This window comes from Xyrauchen texanus, chromosome 27 (genome assembly GCF_025860055.1).
Source record: "Xyrauchen texanus isolate HMW12.3.18 chromosome 27, RBS_HiC_50CHRs, whole genome shotgun sequence".
NCBI classification, from domain to species: Eukaryota; Metazoa; Chordata; class Actinopteri; order Cypriniformes; family Catostomidae; genus Xyrauchen; species Xyrauchen texanus.
The window spans coordinates 9,885,469-9,906,981 of record NC_068302.1 but is presented as its reverse complement, the minus strand read 5'-3'; the positions used below and the strand labels follow the sequence as shown (position 1 = coordinate 9,906,981).

Genomic DNA, 21,513 nt, shown 5'->3' with positions numbered 1-21,513 from the left:
CTACCCTGCCAAAATTCATATATTCAATAACTTGTATTTGTATTTTTACTTTTTATTCTTGTGATTTATATATGCAATATGTGTGTTATTCCAATTGTTTAGACGTTATGATGACAAATGTAGCAGTTCCGCATAATCATCTAAAAACATATGGTAGAATAAGCAGTGCTTTTACGGTCCATTCATTGCAGACGACAAGCGGAAAACCCATGTTGCGCATGCGCACTTTGATCCTGTATTCTTTAACATGTACGTCAAAAAGCACAAATCTGCTGTGCCTTTTGACGTAAATATGTTATGCCCGTAATCATCTCCATTACGTATCAGACATGGACCAATTCAAATCTAGATATTCCTGGGCATTTGCGTAGCTAACGTCATTACACCACAGCTAGTGTACATGCCTAATCCCCGCCAAATTCAAAATCAAAATGACAGCACCGGCCGTAATCACGGAATTAAGAAATTTTTCCAAGCTCTATTTTAATTCCAAATATGAGTTAATTGCAAGATGGAGGTCTACGCCAGCCTTAGATGGACTAGTACAGCAAAAGGGCCCAAAACATTATCCGATCATTTCAAACTGATTGGTATGTAAGAAAAGATTGGCTATGTGGCTGTGCTAACAATCAGCGGCTGTACTGCTATCCCTGCCTGCTTTTTTCAACCAGTCAGACTGTTTGGACTTCAGCGGGATATTGTGATTTGAACAACCTGCCCGTGGCTTTAACCAAGCATGAAAAGTCGTCAGCTCACATCCAGTGTCAAATTACACTGAAAACCTTTGGAAAATCTCGGATCGACCTTGCACTTGACGAGCAAAGGAAGCTGAATATAACCTACCACAATGAAAAGGTAAAGGAAAACCGAGAGGTTTTGAAGGATCTAATAAATGCGTAACGTTTACTGTTTACACGCTTGTGTGTGTGTGTGTGTGTGTGTGCGTGAGAGAGAGAGTACGTGATATACATCCTGATTTGGACATTTCTTGATATGCTGCGCTTGTGCGTAACGTTCACTGTTATTACGTATTATTAGCTTAAACAATAAATCAGGTAATCTGGCTTTCATAACTCAGTGCCTAGCCTCTTTAAGACATTACCGCATGTCACTGCATGCAGGCTGGTTTGAGTATTTCTGTAACTGCAGATCTCCTGGGATTTTCACATGCCTTTACAACATCCAGTGAGCAGCAGTTCTGTGGATGGAAACACCTTGTTGATGAGAGAGGTCAACAGAGAATGGCCAGACTGGTTTGAGCTGACAAAGGCTGCAGTGACTCAGATAATTACTCTGTGCAATTGTAATGAGCAGAAAAGCATCTCAGAATGCACATCATGTCAAACCTTGAGGCGGATGAGCTACAACAGCAGAAGACCACGTCGGGAACATTATCAGGACTCCGTGAGTGTATATCAAGAGAATAATTGAACCAGGGACTTCTGGTTAAATTGACACAGATGGACCTAGTAGTATGTTGCCATGTTGAAACACCATACAGAAGTTGGCAATAATCCCTGCTGGCAGTGATATTGAGAAACCACAGTGGAATTGTACTATTCATTTTCTATTAAACAATGATAGAGATGTGAATGATATGAATGATATCAAGGCATGGAAGCTCCAACCTCAACACTTGACACAGAAACCTCAGTAATGGTGACATGATATCAATGCATTATTGCATTTAATACACTACCTGGCCAAAAGAAATAAAGTTGCATACTCTAATATTTTAGTGTAATATTTGTATACTCTGTGGTGGCCAATTTATGTGTGAAAATGATTCCTCATGCTCCCTGCACCACTCTTTCGCAATTTTAGCCAGATGAATCTTGGCATTGTCTTCAATATGCCCGTGCCGTCAGGGAAAAAAAATCCATTGATGGGATAACCTGGTCATTCAGTATATTCAGGTAGTCAGCTGGCTTAATTTTATTGCCACATAATGTTGCTGAGCCTATACCTGATCAACTGAAGCAACCCCAGAACATAACACTTCCTCCAGAGGATTGTACAGGGAGTACTATGCATGACGGGTACATCGCTTCATGTGATTCCTTTCTTTCCCTGACGTGCCCATCGCTTTGGAATAGGGTAAATTTGGACTCATCAGACCACATTAACTTTTTCCATTGCTCACAATCCAATCTTTATGCTCCCAAGCAACTTTAAGTATTTTTTTCAGATTAGCCTCACTAACAAGTGGCTTTCTTGTGGCACAGTTGATTAGTCCCAATCCTGTAAATTCTCATCACATTGTGCATTTGGAAATGCTCTTACTTTCACTATTAAACATACCCATGAGTTCTACAGAAGATTTTTTTACGATGTGACTTCAAGCGTTTTAGTGATCTCCGATCACGATCATTCAAGATTATTTTCTGACCACATTTCTTCTGTAAAGTTAACAGTTCACCACTATCCTTCCAGGTTTGAATAATGCGTTGGACAGTTCTTAACCCAATTCCAGTGATTTCAGCAATCTCCTTAGTTGTTTTCTTTGCTTGATGCAGGCCAATAATTTGCCCCTTCTGAAACACGGTAACATATTTTCCATGAACTTGCTTGATGTAGGCCAATAATTTGCATGATATGATATGTCTTCTGACATGGTTGTTTAAGAAATGAGAAGCTACACACTGCATCAGTGAGGGTTAAAATAATTGTTGCCAGCTAAAACATATGAATCACTGTAATAATGATCCAATCACAGGCTCTTTAAGTATCTGCTCATTTAAATCCAAACAACGTTTTTTATGGCCAGTGTACATCTCTTTACTAGGCCTATTTCGTGTACCAAAATGACATGGGAAGTTGTTGTTGAGAATGAATGAGGTGTACCGAGAGCTCATTTTAAGATTGACTGAAATGGCAAAATGTTTCACATAAAGTTTTCTGATGACCTGCTAAAGTAGACAGTACCTTGCAAGTGTTTATTTTTAGTCAACTGTTCACTTGACATGTTTGTATGGACGCAAATCCTTTATTTTATTAACCAACAGCATTTTTGGATGTATTATGCATTTCTAAGTATATCTTAGTATTTGACATGCACGACTTATGGCTCGGTTTCATAACAAAATCATCGCTAGACCCAGATTTTTAGGACCATGACATTCCTCAGTCTAACAAATAACAATTTTACTCATAATTTACATTGTTCACACTTATTTTTTCCTGTCTTTTTTTTTTTTTTTTTTTTTTGCAATGCCTTCTACACATTTTGAAATGAATGGTACTGCACTACCCCTTTTTATATCATGTGAATATTTGTTCTGATTCTGATGAGAATCTGATATTTCAGCATATTGAACTTTCAGGTGACCACCAACAAAATTCTCATTATTAAACAAGGTCCAGTTGACCAGTTTCCGTTCCAGTAACTATATCCAGGCTTTCATTTGCAGTTCAACGGCCCACACTGATATTACACACCTTACAGCTGGGGTCTTTTTTGGCATTTGCAGTGGAGAGGCTCATTAACTGGTGGTGGCCGCTGATCTGTGCCAGGGTTCCATGCTCCAAAAGCAAAGGCTCTGTATACAACACCTCCAGTATAACATCACTGGCATGACAAAACACTGGTTCATCTCCGGGGGTGTATGTTAGGAAGGGATTGGTTTTTAGGTCCAGTAATGGGAGGCGGCTCTTGCAAAAGATATCCCCCTCCGATCCAGCAGGGGCCAGCACCAGGACTACATAATGGTAAGCTGTGTACATGCAGTAGAAGTCAGCAAAGTAAAGGTTAGTACTCAGGTTAAGGAGACGCTCAGCATAGATTTGGAAGCGCAGGGGGCCGTACGGGGAGTCCTTAGGAGGGAGGCCTGTGTCAAATTCTGTGTTGCAGCTGAGGAAGACCCCTCCCAATTTGCCATTGATGGGGGAGCCGTGACTTCCACTGTTGTCTTTAAGAGACGGGAGCATTGCACCCCCACACTCTGACCTAGGGAGAGAAACTTGAAATAATCTACAGTCCACCATTTTAAACACAAAACTGAAATTCACTTAAATTCCATGAAAGTTATGGACCCTTTTCACATTTCCAGGTTAATGATGTAATTGATTTAAAAATTATGGGAAAATATAAAAATATTGATTTAAAGTGGTTTATAATAAGTATAGAAACAATGTTTTTTAAATCTTATTGCAAATATTAAGATATATACAAATATAGAAATAATTTTAGTGTAGGGAGGCAGACTCGATTACATCATTCGCAGTGCATCATGGAAGTGGGCGGTCACATCCGGGTCCTTTTGGTGTGCTTTGTGCACAATTCTCTGATTGGTGGATCTTTCTCAGGATTCATTGGTAGTGTAGTTCTTCACCAGGAATTCCGCTAATGAACACATTTTTTTAATGAACTTGAAATAACTTGAAAGACTGATGACTTTAACAGAAGCATATACCTTTGATTTTAAAACCTCGGAGCTTATCGAAGTTATTGTTAAAAATCAATTTGTCTATGGAGAATATGTATGGGATTTTTACTTATGAAATCAGACTGTTGCGCTCCACGGAAAATAATTATTTAGTATTATTTTCTTTAATCAGATTATTTATTATACTGCTAACATTTTAAATATTTATAAATAATCCTGGAGTTGTCACAAGGGGCCAGTTTTAGGAAAGGCATAAACATAAATTGCAACAGTGTTAACTAGCTTGCTAGTTATTTTTTTATAAATGCCATGTTAATTAATTGATATGTGTATGTGTATATATATATATATATATTGGCAGCCAAAAGTTTGGAATAATGTGCAGATTTTGCTCTTATGGAAAGAAATTGGTACTTTTATTCACCAAAGTGGCATTCAACTGATCACAAAATATAGTCAGGACATTAATAACGTAAAATAACTACTTCAAAGAGTTCTCATCATAAAATCCTCTAAGTGCAGCAATGACAGTTTTGCAGATCCTTTACATTCTAGCTGTCAGTTTGTCCAGATACTCAGCTGACATTTCACCCCACACTTCCTGTAGCACTTGCCATAGATGTGTCTGTCTTGTCGGGAACTTCTCACACACCTTACAGTCTAGCTGATCCCACACAATCTCAATGGGGTTAAGATCCATAACACTCTTTCCCAATTATCTGTTTTCCAATGTCTGTTTCTTTTAGTTTTTCTGTTTCAAAAGTGGCTTTTTATTTGCAATTCTTCTGTGGCAGAGTGAGCAAGAGACTCTGTGGCATCAAGCCGCAGTGAGGCATTTATTGGAAATAATAATAAAGGTAAAATGTCCAAAAGGGGTAATAAAGTGTCCAAGGGGGAATAGTTTTCACAATAAAGAGGGAATCTGGCATTCTCGCTGTGAAACGGGACTTCGTGAAAGGGTGGGTAGTGTCCATAGGATAGCACAGCATGTGCTGGGTCAGTTGGCCGCCCACGCTCCCCTCCAAAGTCCACAGCACGAGGTGCAGCGGCATCACTTGCGGCCTGTATTCCCAGGCCCGCGGCAAGCATGAGGGTAAGGCGGACCGACATCTAGCCCGTCGGCGGCAACGTGAGCGGTTCACCCCCCCGGTTACTCATTAACACTTCTGAAGAACGGGTCCAGCAGCACACCATCTCGTCCATCTAGTTTTAAATACAGCGGTGATGAAGCATTATTCCCATCAGGTGTGCTTCATTCACCGCTGACTAAACGAGGCTTATTAATTATGCACCTCTTCTCTTCTGCCACATCTTCCCATAAGGCCAGCACCCCCGAGTCTTCTCCTTCCTGTTGTACATGAAACTGGTGTTGAGCGGGTAGAATTCAATGAAGCTGTCAGCTGAGGACATGTGAGGCATCTATTTCTCAAACTAGAGACTCTGATGTTCTTATCCTTCCACATCTCTTTCTGTCCTTGTTAGTTTTGGCAATTTCAAGCATTGTATAGACTTCATTCCTCAAAACAATGATTGACTGACGAGTTTCTAGGGAAAGCGGTTTCTTTATTGCCACTTTTGACCTAATATTGACCTTAACACATGCCAGTCTATTGCATATAGTGGCAACTCAAAAACAAACACAAAGACAATGTTAAGCTTCATTTAATGAACCAAATAGCTTTCAACTGTGTTTGTATAATGGCAAGTGATTTTCTAGTACCAAATTAGCAATTTTGCATGATTATTCAAGGATACGATTTTGGAGTGATGGTTGCTGGAAATGGGATCTGTCTAGATTTGATCAAAAATGACTTTTTTTTTTTTTGCTGTTTTTACATCAGTAATGTCCTGACTATAGTTTGTGATCAGTTGGATGCCACTTTGGTGATTCAAATTTTAGTACCAATTTCCTTCCAAAACAGCAAAATCTGCACATTATTCCAGTGCGCGTGTATATATATATATATATATATATATATGTATGAATGGGATAATCCACAGCTAGGTGTGCATTGAAAGATTTTAATGCACAATGTGGAGGTGAAGAACAACCCGACGCAAAGCAGAATATGATATGGTATGGTATCGTATCAATTAACACTTTAAGCTCTGAAAGTCTTTTTAAAGATTTCCTGTTTCAGTGGCATACCCAAAATTAACAGTTTGGTATCATTGTAAAAAAAAAACTTTTAAATAGTTTTTATGATATTGATTGTGATATATTCAGAGACTCTCAGCCTAAGAAACTGCTGAAAAATCACAAACTAAATTAGCAAAAAAAAATATTTTTCTTTTCGTATTTTTCTTATTTGACATTATAAATATCTGCGTGTAAATAAGGTAGCACCGAAAAACTGCTCTTGTTTTGTTCCCAATCATGTCAACTGTATCAGAGTAAATCTTTGTCTATATGACAAAGCTATCAAAATTAATTTATCATAGTGTCCAGAAATGTCTCCATGTGTCCAAAAGCCTCTCCAAACAAATAAACATAATAGTTGTACATATGAACATATTAAACATGCAAACACAACAATTACTAAAGGTTTGCATAGCATGTAGACATGATTTTAGTAATGAGATTTTACAGAATGAGTTCCTTATGATTCAATGAGTCTGCATCTTTGAGCCTGTGTCATTTACATCTCTTTGTGGACATATGTACCCTTGTGCTTTGTGTGGATTATCTAATTATCTATTCAATGAATTACCTTGTGTGTGGCCTCGTTTGAAAGATAATCACCTCCTCTAAGTAATGATATTTTATGTTCCATTTATTATTTGTGAATTTCTAAGCAAAAATGCATTAGATAAGCACCAACAAAATTGTCAAAGATATATACTTCGCTATTATTCGCTATATTTTTTTCTGTGAGTAAAACAAATTGGCTGGTTGTATTCTACTCTTTGAGAGCTTTCAAACAACATATGGCACATGGCTATTTGATCAGATTTATGTTTTTACTGATTGCAATAATATTGTACAGTGCCATATTCTCTCCCCTTTTTCTCTCCAATTTGGAATGCCCAATTCCCAATGCACCCAAAATTCCTCGTGGTGGTGTACTGACTCGCCTCAATCCGGGTGGTGGAGGACAAATATCAGTTGCATCTGCATCTGAGACCATCAACCCATGCATCTTATCATGTGGCTTGTTGAGCACGTTACCGCGGAGACATAGTGCGTGTGGAGACTTCATGCCATCCACCGCAGCATCCATGAACAACTCACCACATGCCCCACCGAGAGCGAGAACCACATTACTGCGACCACGAGGAGGTTGCCCCATGTGACTCTACCCTCCCTAGCAACCGGGCCAATTTGGTGGCTTAGGAGACACTCAGCTCACCCTGGGATTCAAATTTGCGAACTCCAGGGATGGTAGTCATCATCTTCACTTGCTGAGCTACCCAGGCCCCAGTGCCAAAATGGAACAATTCTGATTGTCTGCATTGGTCATTATGCCTGCATTCATTGGAAAGTAGAGCTTCAAAGCTTTAACCTGTTAACCGTTGCCAGAGCGCTGGCGCTCTGAAGTGTTTTTTTTTTTAAATAGTTCAAAGTTACTATCAGATTTAATGTTATTACCTTGACAAACTATACATCATTAAAAAGATATAAGACTCAAGGTTCAGTATTTGACCACTATTGTATTCTGAGAAACTTATAGTGACAGTTATGTCTTAATTTGTGTCTGGAGTTATGTAATCAAAAAATTAGTCATTGTCTTTAATATGAATTATGAGCGTCAGCCGCTCTCATTCATAAAAAAACTCCTGCGAGATCGTCATGACAGCCTTGACAAAACAAGCGTCCCTCAGGGCTTTTAGCTCAAAAATGTGCAGATTTGGAGAAATATTGATAGATTCTCATAGGTTTACATCAGATTTATATAGACAGGAATCATATTTATTGAATATATACCCAAATGCGTCGATGTAATCATTATGAGCGCTGGAGACTCTGATGTATTCTGTTATCAATCCATACTGGCAGCCTGAGGGCCAGGCTCTGTGCACAGTATAATATTCCATATATGGAACACAAGAAGAAGTGCCATAATCATTTGACATTCCAGGAAGACCCTGACACAACAAAGCTATCAGAGATCGCTGTAACTGCAGATAAAGATGTTTTGAAGACAACAAACATGATTGCAATGATATTTGATTTATCTGTGTTCTTCGAGCCATGTCAGGTATTTTCATAATAATAGATTATATTGATAATGTAATGCTAATCGATATAGACTTTATCATTGTGCAGAATACTATAAAATAATATATTTTCTGTCTGATTTTTTTATCTGAAGCCAAATCAGAGCACAAAAGGTTATTTAAAACACTCGACTTGTGCTATAAAGTAAGTTTTAGAGCACAAACATGGTTTTAATCTCATAAATTGTCGTGTATTGATGGTGTGCTAAGCTAATATGATAGCTAGCTTGGTGCACCTGCTACCTAGCTGTTATTTTTATGAATATTTTTAAATAGGACTGCTTGCTGAAATGTTTCTTTTTTCAAGAAGGTCATTTTATATAGTTTAAAATGTAAGGTGAGAACTTTGAGAACTTTCCCGAAAAGAGATTAGGGATTGAAACAGTGTGAATAGCCAGTCGTTAGTAATTATAATGCAGACAAAAGAAAAGCATATTCAGAGCCATAACCAGGCTGGAGAGGTGTGAATGTGTGCAGGGGAGACTGAGACTGAACGGAGATCGTTTACACCACATAAATAAACAGAGACAATAGACTGAATAGATGCTTAGAACATGACAATAAACATCAGTTTGCATTTTAGAGTCTAATCAAAATAAAGTCGTATGACATGATCTTGAAAAACATTTAACTAAATACAGAGTTTTAGACTTGTCATCTTCAGATTTTAAATATAACATGGTCAGACATGTGGCTTTAGCTGCAGTGCATTTCTAGATTGCTGCAATGCCAACTTCAATTTTATTTTCATGAAAATATTTCATAAAAATACATTTCTAATAACTTGACAAAACTTTGAAGCTATTTATAACTATTTTTTTCATTATGACAATAATTAATTCTACATTTACAATAAACTGCCAGGTGTCAGCTTTCAAATGGGATCATACTTGTGCTTTTAGAAGAAATGGTTTATGAACTGTATCTGTTTCAGTTTGGGTATGCCATTTCTGGGGATTTTTCAAAAGTGGGGTTGCAGCTTAACAGGTTAAAACAATACCTATTTTGTGTTGGTCAGTAGCTATTAATATTTTGACAATTATTTTTTTCTTGTGGGCCCACTGGCAGGCCTTGCACGATTACTGAACCGCAAAAGGCTGCGTTTTATAAAACAGTCTGCATTCAGCGCTTCAGTCAGCGATGCGTGATCAAGTGGTGCCTCCTAGCGGCTATTTGTGGGACATGTTGAGCAGGGCAGCAATATTAGATTGACTCATTGAATAGGTCCCTCCTCTCTCCCTGACCCCTCCAATTAAAACAAAGCTGAATGTCAAACAATACTTTCCTTACAAGCCCTGTCGGTGTGAACACTGATACTAACCCACACTGAACACTGGTGTCTTTTCAGTTTTTACTATAGTACTTCATAGTTGATTTAAAGAGGGCATTGCATGACTTGATGTTGTGTTTTGTGATATGATAGTTAACCCCAGCTCTGAGACTCATTAGACTTGCTACACTATATTTGTGTCCAGAGGTAATTTGAACAGAGGCATAAAACTCACAGAGCAGGCAGGTAGACGCATTAATATAGAGCGGTGATTAAACTGACTGGAACTACCTGTGCATTAAACGGTTTTAACGCATACATTCCAGCCAATCAGAATTGAACATTTGAATAGGCCATGGTAAAAACATTAATAATGTACTCTGAAAGAGGCAAAAAAAGTTTGCTTGATTTACATAAATATGCCATCGAACTGGGAAAGGGTCAAAAGGCTCACATATCAAAGTCATGCACCAGAGCAAAACATTAGACGGTGCAGTCTTATGGGCGTCAAAGAAAGAATTGTGTTGAAAGCGGAGACTGAGGGTTATAGATGACACTCACCTCACATAATTGAAATATTGAGGATGCTGATTGCGATAGAACACAGAGAACCTGAGCAGTCTTCCAGTGGCAGTCTGAGCTTTGTCCAACAGCTGCTGGAGATGATCCATGGAATAATCTGAATAAAGGACAGGACCCATTTGAAACCATTATTCCTCTGTAAAAGTGCTTTGCACAAAAGTATTGCTCGGTGACAATATTGAAATATTGCTCTGTTTGTTTGAGTGGCCCAACATACCAACATCTGGCTCCAAGCTGACAGAGAGTAGAAAGTATTTTATCAACAAAAAATTTTCTCCATCTCTTCTTACCCCCAGTGCAGAACTCCTCCACTTGGCTCCATTCAGACACTATGTAGTCTCCATCAGGCTGTCTTATGGCGGTCTGCACAGCCACACAGTACACAATTCGAGGGCTCAGAAACCAGTGGCCTCTCACTGCCATTGGCAGAGGCACTGCCTTCGCCACAAGCTTGGTGCGGACATCCTGATAAGCCAAACAGAAGAGGGTGCGATCAGTCATTTGTTGGTTCAAATGGTTGTGATTGTTTACTTGTAGTACCAGCTGAGATTTTAAGCATTGTTCTAAGCTTTCAATGAGTATAATGAATATGGAATTCAATTATCATAAATATAAACAATTATAAATGTAATTAATCTTTTTTATATAAATTAGAAGCCTAATTTGCACGCTTTCCAATTCACTCAATTAGGCTTCTGTTTAATGTCGTAATAGCGATTGGAGACCACCATGGGGTGATATAACATTTACTGAAGCAGGTCGAAAGGCACAGAGATCATAATATTCTGTAGGAAGGGTGTTTTAGAGCTCCTTGCACAGGATGCATACACACAAAAGTTACAAAGGTTCTACTACTTCTTTAAGAATGAAAGTGACGTTGATGAGTTTGCAGGTTAGTGTATGAAACTGGTTTAACTACGCAAACTGAAAGCTTAGACATTATAATGCAATTTCTCTGTAAGTGTCTTTGAAGAGGTTTCATTCAAGCAGTCAAACCACAAAAAGGCACACTTCTAACTGAAACTATATTTTGTAGGCTATATTAAAGATGCATATACAGTACACCATATATCATCCACCTTATACAGATAGTCATAAGTCTGCCTTTGGGAGACTACTATATAACTAAATGCCATTAACATAAACATGTATGCAGTGCCACAATAGTCAGATTTGTGATTTGTTGTAAACATTCAGTTTCTGCAGTGATCATACTCCTACAGGTTTCACCTTCTTTCTGACAGGTGCAAGACTTTTCCTAAATGTACTTTTGTAGAAGATATCTCCTCTCATAAAAGAGCTCTATCAAAGTTAATTAGTCTTGTTGTGCAGGTTTGGGCTTCTGACAAGTGGAACCAATTATGAAATGCTCAAAGGGGCATAACCATAGCAACTCCCTTAGCAAGTCCTTTCGTTTCACTCTGAAATGTAATATCAGGGCTGTGACAGAATCAGATGTAATTTGAACAGCATTTATCAGCAGTTCATGCCTGGAATTGTGACCACAAATGAATACTAAAGAAGGACAGCTGAGAGACTTGCACTGCTCTTACACTTCATAGCATATACATTTTTTCTACATAGCATAAATGTATAAAAGGAAAGAGAAAAGAAGAGATATATTAGTGGGGATTTGGGGAGACAAACAAGAGATAGTGTAAATTATTCCAGTGGAATAATTTAGGGAATATTGTTAATGAAATGAGGTGATTATATCATTAACCTGGTTACAGTTCGAGGTATCAGTCCAATCGGCTCTGTGGTTATTGCTTAATTTGATTAAAAAGTTATTCATATACAGCTTCAGAGTGTAGGGAGACAGACTCGACTTCTAAGCTCTTTTGGTGCGTTTTCTGTTTCCATGGAAACAGCCACTTCTCTGATTGGTGGATCTCTTTCCAGGGTTATGGGTAGTGTAGTTCTCAACAAGAAAATTTAAAAATGAAACAGTTCTTTGAAACTGAAGCTGAAATCATCATGAATTGTTGTTGTACAGAAGTATATCTCATCACTTAACAACCATGCCTCTGCTCCTACTCCTAGGAGGTCTGTCTTGAAAGACTTTATACATTATTGTTAAAATCTCTATGGTGAAAAGAAATGGAAATTTTCCTTCTGGAATCCAACGATTGCCCTCTATTGTTAAAGTCCTCTCTGTTCGTATACTTTCATGACCTGCAAAAAAACACAATTAATAGACTACTACATGGTCCCAAAAATAAACATTTTCTTGTAAGTTCCTTGCCCTCTTGTCAAGGATGTACAGTCTCTAGCATTATCCCCAACATCTCCTTTAGTGTTCCATGGAAACATAAATTAATACCAATTTGAAATGAGGGTGAGTAAATGACAACAAAAATGCATTAAATTAGATTGTTTGCAAAGCTGTATGTTTTAACTGTGTGAGACGGAAGAAAATCATTTGCTGTTGGGGGATTGGGATGTTTATTGGGGAGGAAATGAATGTCCTGATGAGTCATTATTGTCTCACAGCAGTTTTGTGCTGTATTAGAAGTGACGAGAACATCACAGTAACCCCTGAAGGTCCTGCACTGAGCTGTCAGATGTGCTTATTACAAACACACCTACAGCCACCCATTACCCCTCTGCCATCAGCCTCTCTGGTAAGGTTAGGAAAATCGACAGAGTAGAAGGACATGTCCAACTAAAACAAAGATTAAAATAAAAACAGATAGAGAGAAAGGCCTATGTGTCTTAAAACATGAGATGATTCACAAGCTATAAGTATTGAAAAGGAAATTGTATGTTTCTTTGTTCTGTATAAGAGGTTTTAAACCTTCATAAAGCATTAGAGAAGTTATTAGCATTAGCATTTTGGTCTAGCATTGGTATTTGAATCACAATCTCATAAACCCCATGCAGTTCCCCTACAGATTTGTGAAACCACCGCTCAAGCTAGATCCTCTAGCATCTTGACTCTGTGTTGTTGCCACAGCAACCCTGTTTTGAATCTAAGTTACTGCAGATTTAAATGGAATATAGTTATTGATAGAGCATTATTAATGGAAAAAAAACTCATGTTGTTTTGGTGTGGTGTTGTATAGTGGTTGAGACTTAGAGCTGGTAACTGGAAGGTTGTACCCATAAGCTGCTAAACTTTTGACTTGTACCTCTTTACACTGGTTGCCAGTCCGATACAGAATTGATTTTAAAATCCTACTTTATGTTTTTAAAGCCTTTAATGGACTGGCACTGAATTATCTCTCTGACCTTCTGAGTGAAAATACATCTGTTAGACGTCTAAGGTCAATTAATCAGAGATTATTTATGGTTCCTAGGTCTAGACTGAAGTCGAAGGGTGACTGTGCTTTTGCCATTGCCGGCCCTAAACTGTGGAATAGTTTACCAATATCCCTTAGAGAAATTTAGACAGAATAAGAATTAAAAACTTTTCTTTTTGTGCAGGCTTACGATTGTCCTTAGAGTCCAAAGGTGTAAACTTATATATGTGCTATGATATACCTCTTTATCTTGCATTGCGGTTTGTACAGCATAGCTGTATTGATGTATTTTGGTGATGTATTTATGTGATGTATGTTTTTGATATTTATTTTATTATGGTTGTACAGCACAGTGGTTAACTACTGTTGTTTTTATTGTGCTCTATAAATAAATGGATTGATTGATTAATATGGAGTGAGCTAAAATTAATTTGCACTTGAGAGTGGTGCTTAACCTCAGATTGGAGCATTGTCCTTATAATAATTTCATTGACACTGAAGCAACGTTGTGTAAACAAATTCCACTTCCACTGGTTGTGTAACAATAAATAATGTAAATAAAAATAATAAATAATAATAAAACCCAGAGCAGGTTAAAGTTGTAGATTTGATATCTGTTGGACATTCAGTTGCTCCTATTCACACTCTCTGAAGGGGACAATTTTACAAAGATAATCATTACCACATTTAGGTTAAAGAGTTGATAACTATACCAGTACAGCATAAATTGTTGTACTCAAAAACATTTAACTCTTGTGGTAGTTGCAGAATTATGCTTGAAAATGCTCAGATACACTTTCATGTAAGAGATCATCTAAAAATTCCAACCACAGCACAAAAAATTTGACGTCTCCAAGCATTCATTCAGTTGACGCAGCTGGATCTCACTTTTAGTGCTATTAGATTGTTGCCTTCAACAACATTGATCATGACAGTCTCTTGGATAGGCTTGAGAATTATGCTGGCATTCATGGACTGGAATTAGCATGGTTTAGGTCCTACTTATCCAACCGCTACTACTTTGTTTGTGGAAACAAGAAATTGTAAGATCAAGCACAAGTTAAGTATGGAGTGCCACATGGCTCAGTATTAGGTCCTCTGCTTTTCTCCTTCTATATGCTTCCCTAAGTAGACATGGTCAGGAACAACGGAATGAGTTTTCATTGTTATGCCGATGATTCTCAGATTTATATTTCCTCAAGATCTGACAAAATTTCCCAATTATCCAAGCTGGCAGAGTGTGATATCAAATGATAAAGCTTGTGATATCAGTTATATAAAAAATTGAATGGCTAGTAATTTCCTTCTACTCAATTCTGAAAAACAAATATATTTATATTCATATATATCGGTTTGGTCCAACCCGATGTGCCACACCTACATGTGTTGCTGAGCGATTACTACTAACTGCAGCCTGTGCCATTCAGACAGTAAGGGGGTGCTTCGATGGTCTGCATCACTTCAGTCTACTTCGATGGACTTAGGTCTTAGAATGGACTTTACTGAAAAATGGACTGAAAGGCACACCAAAATACAATCAAAAAGCGATAACAATTCTCTGAATACATAGACAATAAATGACTGCCAACTAAAACTTTATAAGCCAAATAACTAATGACACTAAATCTACGTGCCCTCCAACAGTCAATTCGTGATACTTCAAAGAATTTACTCAGTTTACTAAATGAACACATGGCTTGTATTACATACAGCCAGGGACATGCCACAATATAATTGGAGAGGGACAAGCATAATTTCAGATATGGCCAAATTGACTGTTTGTTTCATGTGAGATGTAAGTATCTAACAATGTTTGACCACTGTTTTATGATTAAAATGTTACCAACTGACATTTATTTCCAAGGGGGCAAACTGTTCACCATTTGGCAAAATTCATCGTTTTGAATTTAAAATATGTAATGTTCACTGTACAGTACCTGATTCAGATGTCATTAATAATTGTGAATGTGAAAACATTAACGGAGCTGTTTTCAGCGTATCAGGCTCAAGACAGCATGTGGTAATCTGGCAGGCTTTTGAGGTAGCTTTTTATAAAATTCACGACATTTTCGAAGAAATTATCTATAAAAGCATAAAAACAAGAAGAGCGTTATCACCCTCAGATTAGAACTAGAACATGGTTAGACATGACTTGTGACTTCTATTGTGCTTTTATTTTTTAGTTTAATATTTAGAAAGATAATAGTTTAATATTTTCTAAATAATTTCTTAAGTAATTCTGAATTGCATACAGCATCTCCTAAGAATCTACATTTAAAGAGACCATTTTATATTGTATATGTCTCCTCAGGTTTTTTTTTTTTAAATGAGCCACCAGTTAAAGGAGCAGTTCACCTAAAAATGGTAAATGTACTTTTACTCACTCATTTACTCACCATTATGTTGTTCAAAACCCATATGCTGGATTTTTTCTTGGAACATAAAATGGATATTTTAAGCAGCTCTCTACTATAGAATAACAGTTTATAGTGAGCAGCATCATTTTCTGTAAAGCTGCAGGGAGTGTAATGGAGTGGAACATAGATGAGAAAATAACAGTGAATACTGACTCTGTGTTTAAAGCGATTGTGCTCTCTGCCCTCTTTACGACTTAAGTCGATGAAGTAATGTGTCACTCGGGCCATGTCCTCATGGGCCATTTCCCAGGCAATCCGAAAGGAGTCACAGGTCACCTCGCTGATTTGAATATTATGTGGTGTGGAGAGGAGCTCCACCTCAGCCATCACCTATATTAAAAGAAAAAGAAAAACTTTCAAGCAGTGAAAAATTACAAGAAAATCCATTCACCTACGGACAGATGGCTCTTTAGTTAAGTAACAAGACCTCTCCCCCCATTCAACATCTATGTTGCTCTCAGCTTCTTGTCATTACTCCATAAACAAATTTGTCTCTCCAACAAGGGAAAAGATTGAGAGGAAAAAGTTGCAATGTACAAATAGTGTGCCAAACATTGCATCCCAAAGGAGGGATAATGAGCATAATTCAAAATCTCTCTCATCTTTTTTGGTCAAATGCTGGTGTAAGGCACTGTTCATTGCCTCGAGTGTGTGATTATTGCTGTGAGTATATGTGAAGTGAATGAGTCAGGCTGCTGTGTTTGATTAGCTGTCAGTTTCCTGTTCCTGTAATCAGTGACCCTTGTGTAATGTGAAGTCACAAAAGCTATTATCTCCACTTGTGCTCTGAAAAAACCCCCATTGCTCTGGCAGAGAGAGAGAGAGAGAGAGTAGTATTTTTTATGGGCACTTCTCTGTCTTTTTCTCTTTTCATACCCCACAGTATCATTCACAATCCTTTCACAATTTGTTGTCCAATGTTGTCCTTCATGGTCTCTTTGCTTTAATGCAAGTTGTCACGGTATTTTTTATACTTTCTACACCAGTTAGGTCCAGTCCTTGAATTTGATTTGCCAAGCGCCGTTCCAAGAGTAATGATATTTAGTATAACGGCACTTGGAGGCAGGGCCGTATCAAGTCATTCTGGGCCTCCTGACTATATATTGCTCTGGGCCCCTTACCTATTAAAATAATACAGTTTTGAATTTGTTGTGGGCCCCCTGAACCTTTGGGCCCCTAGAATCGTTACCACCTTTCACCCCAATTGCTACGGCCCTGCTTGGAGGTTGCACAATTTGTATCACTCCGCTTGTCGCGTCTTTGCAAATAGTGGTGGGGATTTTGATTTAACCCAGTGACTCAAGTCTTTTGAACCTGCTCTCAAAAAATATACGTTTTGATTAGTTTATTGAGCATTTCTGGAGATTACAACTTGCGCCTGTAAGTGGCGACAAATGAGCGTCTTTTATGCTATGTAACTGATTTGTAAAATCAAATGGCAGACAGGGGGAGTGCTCGGAAAACCAATTTATTTTGCATTTCTGTTCAGTTGCTTCACGCTATGCTTCAGTTTTTGAACTGAGTAAATATTAAATATTTCCTGTATTGATAATGTACAAGATGTACAAGATGAACAAGCTAAATTGTCATGGATTTTGCCTATAATTTGCTTTAAATCTTCCCGGATGAACTGTTAGCTGACACACTGTCTTTTCTCTCAGTCCAGTGGAAATACTTGAATGAAAGTGTTGGACAGCATAAATGTGTGGGCTTATTAATTTGCATGCCAAAAATGAGAATATGTTTTACAGCGAGTTTTTCACACATGACTGCGTTCGCTCAAAGGCATATGGCATATGTGTATGTGTGAGTGTGTGGCCTGAAATGGTCATCTGGTGTGCTCCATGATGGAAGATGGAACATTAAAAGATTCATTTAAGATTAGAATCTGCTTTCAAATGCCCACCCTCATTCTCTCTTCTCAGTGCATATGCAACATATGCATGATATTAAAACAGCACAGAAGCAATACTGTGTTAATGTCGTGGAAATACATCAGCTCCCCAGATTACAGCCTTTAATTCAAAGGGAATGTAGGGCATGATAAATATCCTCACATGACTTGCATCAAAGTTATAAAATACACACACACACACACACGCGCACACACAAACACACACATACACCTCTGCTTCAATATCACTTACTATTTTATTTGAACGCTGTGGAGTTTTGCTGTTCCACGAAAGTCTAAGGTACTGTATCACATAACCGAAGCAATGAAGCTGGTGAATCTGCACAAGAACATTTCCAGGTCACATTTAACCCCAAAAAAGGAAAAAATTATCTCTAAATAATCTTTCATGACAAATGTATCATTACCATAATGCATCCAGTTGAGAGTTTATTTATTGCAGTATCTTATATATATATTTCACATTATAGTAATGAGAATTGGGGGAGTCATTGTGCTTAATTTCAATGAAAATATACAGTACTGTATGTCACAATACAAAAAAAAAAAGAAATCTTAATGGTCCTAAATAAGAATTAATTTTCTTTAAAAACAAACAAATAAAAAATAACTTCTATTTCATTTGATTTTGTGGTGAAGTATGACCAGGGCATTTCTTGACAAGTGTCGTGAGATTAACCCAAGCCATTTTAGAACACAACAATAAAGACATCCGCAAGGCTCTTATCAAACACTGTCTGGAAATGTATTTGGTGTTAAATGTGTGAATATATTTATGAAGAGACACATTAAAACATGCTTGTACAATACAGAACTCTAGAAATCATATGGAAACCACAAAGCGTAAACAGTTGTTGATTCATTAGTTAAAGACATTTACATGTTCCTACTCTTTATCTTTGCTTTGAATGAAGCAGCCTATTCACAGGTTGGGATAAAGACTCTGTGTACTTCATACACATGTACTCGATGACTGATTGTAGACCAAAAAAACATGCCTATCCAGCACTTTTCATTGCATCATAAACTGAAGAGTGAGGAATATTTACACGGGATTTTTCAGAATGGTCTCAAGTGCAAATGATGTATATGGTGACTGATTAATTGAGGAATTGTTCTCTGGAATGAGCTGTTTGAGAGCAGCAGAGCTTGTGTTGATTCTCAGTGTATTAGTGGCTATGTCATGGTTCAGATTTCTTTTCATGAGCGAATCCTATATGTATCTGCAATGCAGACCTGCTGTGGTGGGAGTGAAAACTATTAAAAGCCAACATAATCACACAGCAACAGTTTTCTACATTTAGACTTTGATAGACGAACACTATACACAAAACAAAAGAGTAAAAACCTTAGCTGCAAGAAAACACACTTGGTTCAAAATGAACTAATCTGATTATCTGTGCCCTCTCTTCAAATTATGGTCTGGGATGGTGAATGTCTACAAGGCAGCTCTGACCTGAATTCAGTGCAGTACAGAGAAAACCGCAATTTGAAGGAATATATTAAAATGGGGTAAGAGTTTGAAAAATAAAATTTTAAATATAAGTATTCTGTTCAATTCTATTCTATTCTATTCTATTCTATTCCATCATCTATACCATGTCATGTCATTTTATATCATATCATACTATACCTTACCTTACATTGTTTTTACAAAAAAAACTGACAGCTTACATTTTATGCTTTTCTGCTGAATTGCCATCACCACGCTGGCACTGTAAAAAAACATTCCATTAAATTTACGGTAAAAAAACTTCATCCATACCATCCCATATCTTACCATTATACACCATATCCAGGGCCGTATTAACACACAGACTTACCGGGGCATAAACCCCGGGGCCCACGGCTTCAGGGGGGTGATATACTATTTCTTAACATAACATATCATACCATAACATACCATATCACACCATACCACACCACACTATACCAAACCATATCTTATCATACCATACATACCAGACCATAACATATCACACCATACCACACCACACCATACAAAACCATATCTTATCATACCATACCATATCTTAACATAACAAACCATATCTTATCACACCATACCATACATGCCAAACCATATCTTCTCACACCATACCATACCATACTATACTATACCATAACATAACATATCAAACCATATCTTAACATACCAAACCATATCTTATCATAGATACCATACTATACTATACCATAACATAACATATCAAACCATATCTTAACATACCAAACCATATCTTATCATAGATACCATACTATACTATACCATAACATAACATATCAAACCATATCTTAACATACCAAACCATATCTTATCATACATACCATACTATACTATACCATAACATAACATATCAAACCATATCTTAACATACCAAACCATATCTTCTCACACCATACCATACCATACTATATTATACCATAACATAACATAACATAACATGTCAAACCATATCTTAACATACCAAACCATATCTTATCATACCATACCATATCTTAATATACCAAACCATGTCTTACCATACCATACATACCATCTCATATCATACCATACCATACCATTCCATACCATACCATACCATACCATACCATATCATACCATACCATACCATACCATCATATTATATTAAAATACAAGTGCTGTGTCAGCAAATACTGAAGACATTTGTCACATTTTTTGTCACATTAAAAAATGCAATTGCAGATTGCAAAATTGTTCTTAAAATAGGTTGAGATTAATTGTGCTTTTTGATGTTAGTATTCAGATTCATACTGCACAAAGAGAGATAGAGTATGTCTTCCTCTAAAGAGCATGATACTCAGTTTGATAGTTACACAGTGACGACTCCACAATGATTAAAAAGGAAAGACTCACCTCTGCGTGCAATACCAGCTGTGACAAAAAGAGGATTGTTTTTTTGTTGCAGATAGAGGCTGTGAGAATGAGCACGGCTTTGACTCTTTGTCTTTTCCTCTTTCTCTCTCAATGCTGCAAGCTCCTTAAATGAGGATGATAACTGAGTGAGAGGGAATTCTCGTTTGCCCCCACTTTCACTCACCGTCTCTCTCTCTCTCTCTCTCTCTCTCTCTTAACGTCACATTTACACTCTCCACTCTGTGTCCATGTCTTCTACTGCTGCATGCCAAATATAACTTAACGGCCATGAGAAAGTAGTAGGCAATGAACCATAAATGTGATATACTCATTCATGGTACAGCCAAATCCAAATCACACACACACAGACAAACTTGATTTTATATAATTGTGGGGACAATTACCCCACACTGACTGAGAGAAATGCAAAATAAATTGGTTTTCCGAGCACTCCCCCTGTCTGCCATTTGATTTTACGAATCAGTTACATAGCATAAAAGACGCTCATTTGTCGCCACTTACAGGCGCAAGTTGTTGAGGACAATTACCCCATCACCTCAGAAATCACTGAACAGTACACAATATCTCAGAGCACAATGATTCAGA

The 21,513-nt window shown here is 37.4% G+C and overlaps 1 protein-coding gene across 1 annotated transcript; it reads right to left on the bottom strand.

Annotated features, from left to right (window-relative positions):
* Positions 1–2,970: 2,970 nt before the first annotated feature.
* Positions 2,971–21,110, bottom strand: LOC127621270 (phytanoyl-CoA hydroxylase-interacting protein). Its single transcript, XM_052094790.1, has 5 exons — positions 20,908–21,110; positions 16,268–16,444; positions 10,746–10,920; positions 10,435–10,552; positions 2,971–3,946 (listed from the first exon to the last, which is right to left on the bottom strand). The coding sequence occupies exons 2-5, from the start codon at positions 16,439–16,441 to the stop codon at positions 3,412–3,414; spliced, it is 1,002 nt and encodes a 333-aa protein (XP_051950750.1). The 5' UTR covers positions 16,442–16,444; positions 20,908–21,110; the 3' UTR covers positions 2,971–3,411.
* Between the last annotated feature and the right edge of the window lie 403 nt (positions 21,111–21,513).

Coding starts and splice junctions, on each gene's coding strand:
- LOC127621270 (XM_052094790.1), bottom strand. CDS start 16,441: ATGGCTGAGGTGGAGCTCCTCTCCACACCACATAATATTCAAATCAGC. Junction 10,921..16,267: donor ACAATCGCTTTAAACACAGA/GTCAGTATTCAC, acceptor TTGGCTTATCAG/GATGTCCGCACCAAGCTTGT. Junction 10,553..10,745: donor GGAGGAGTTCTGCACTGGGG/GTAAGAAGAGAT, acceptor TCCTTTATTCAG/ATTATTCCATGGATCATCTC.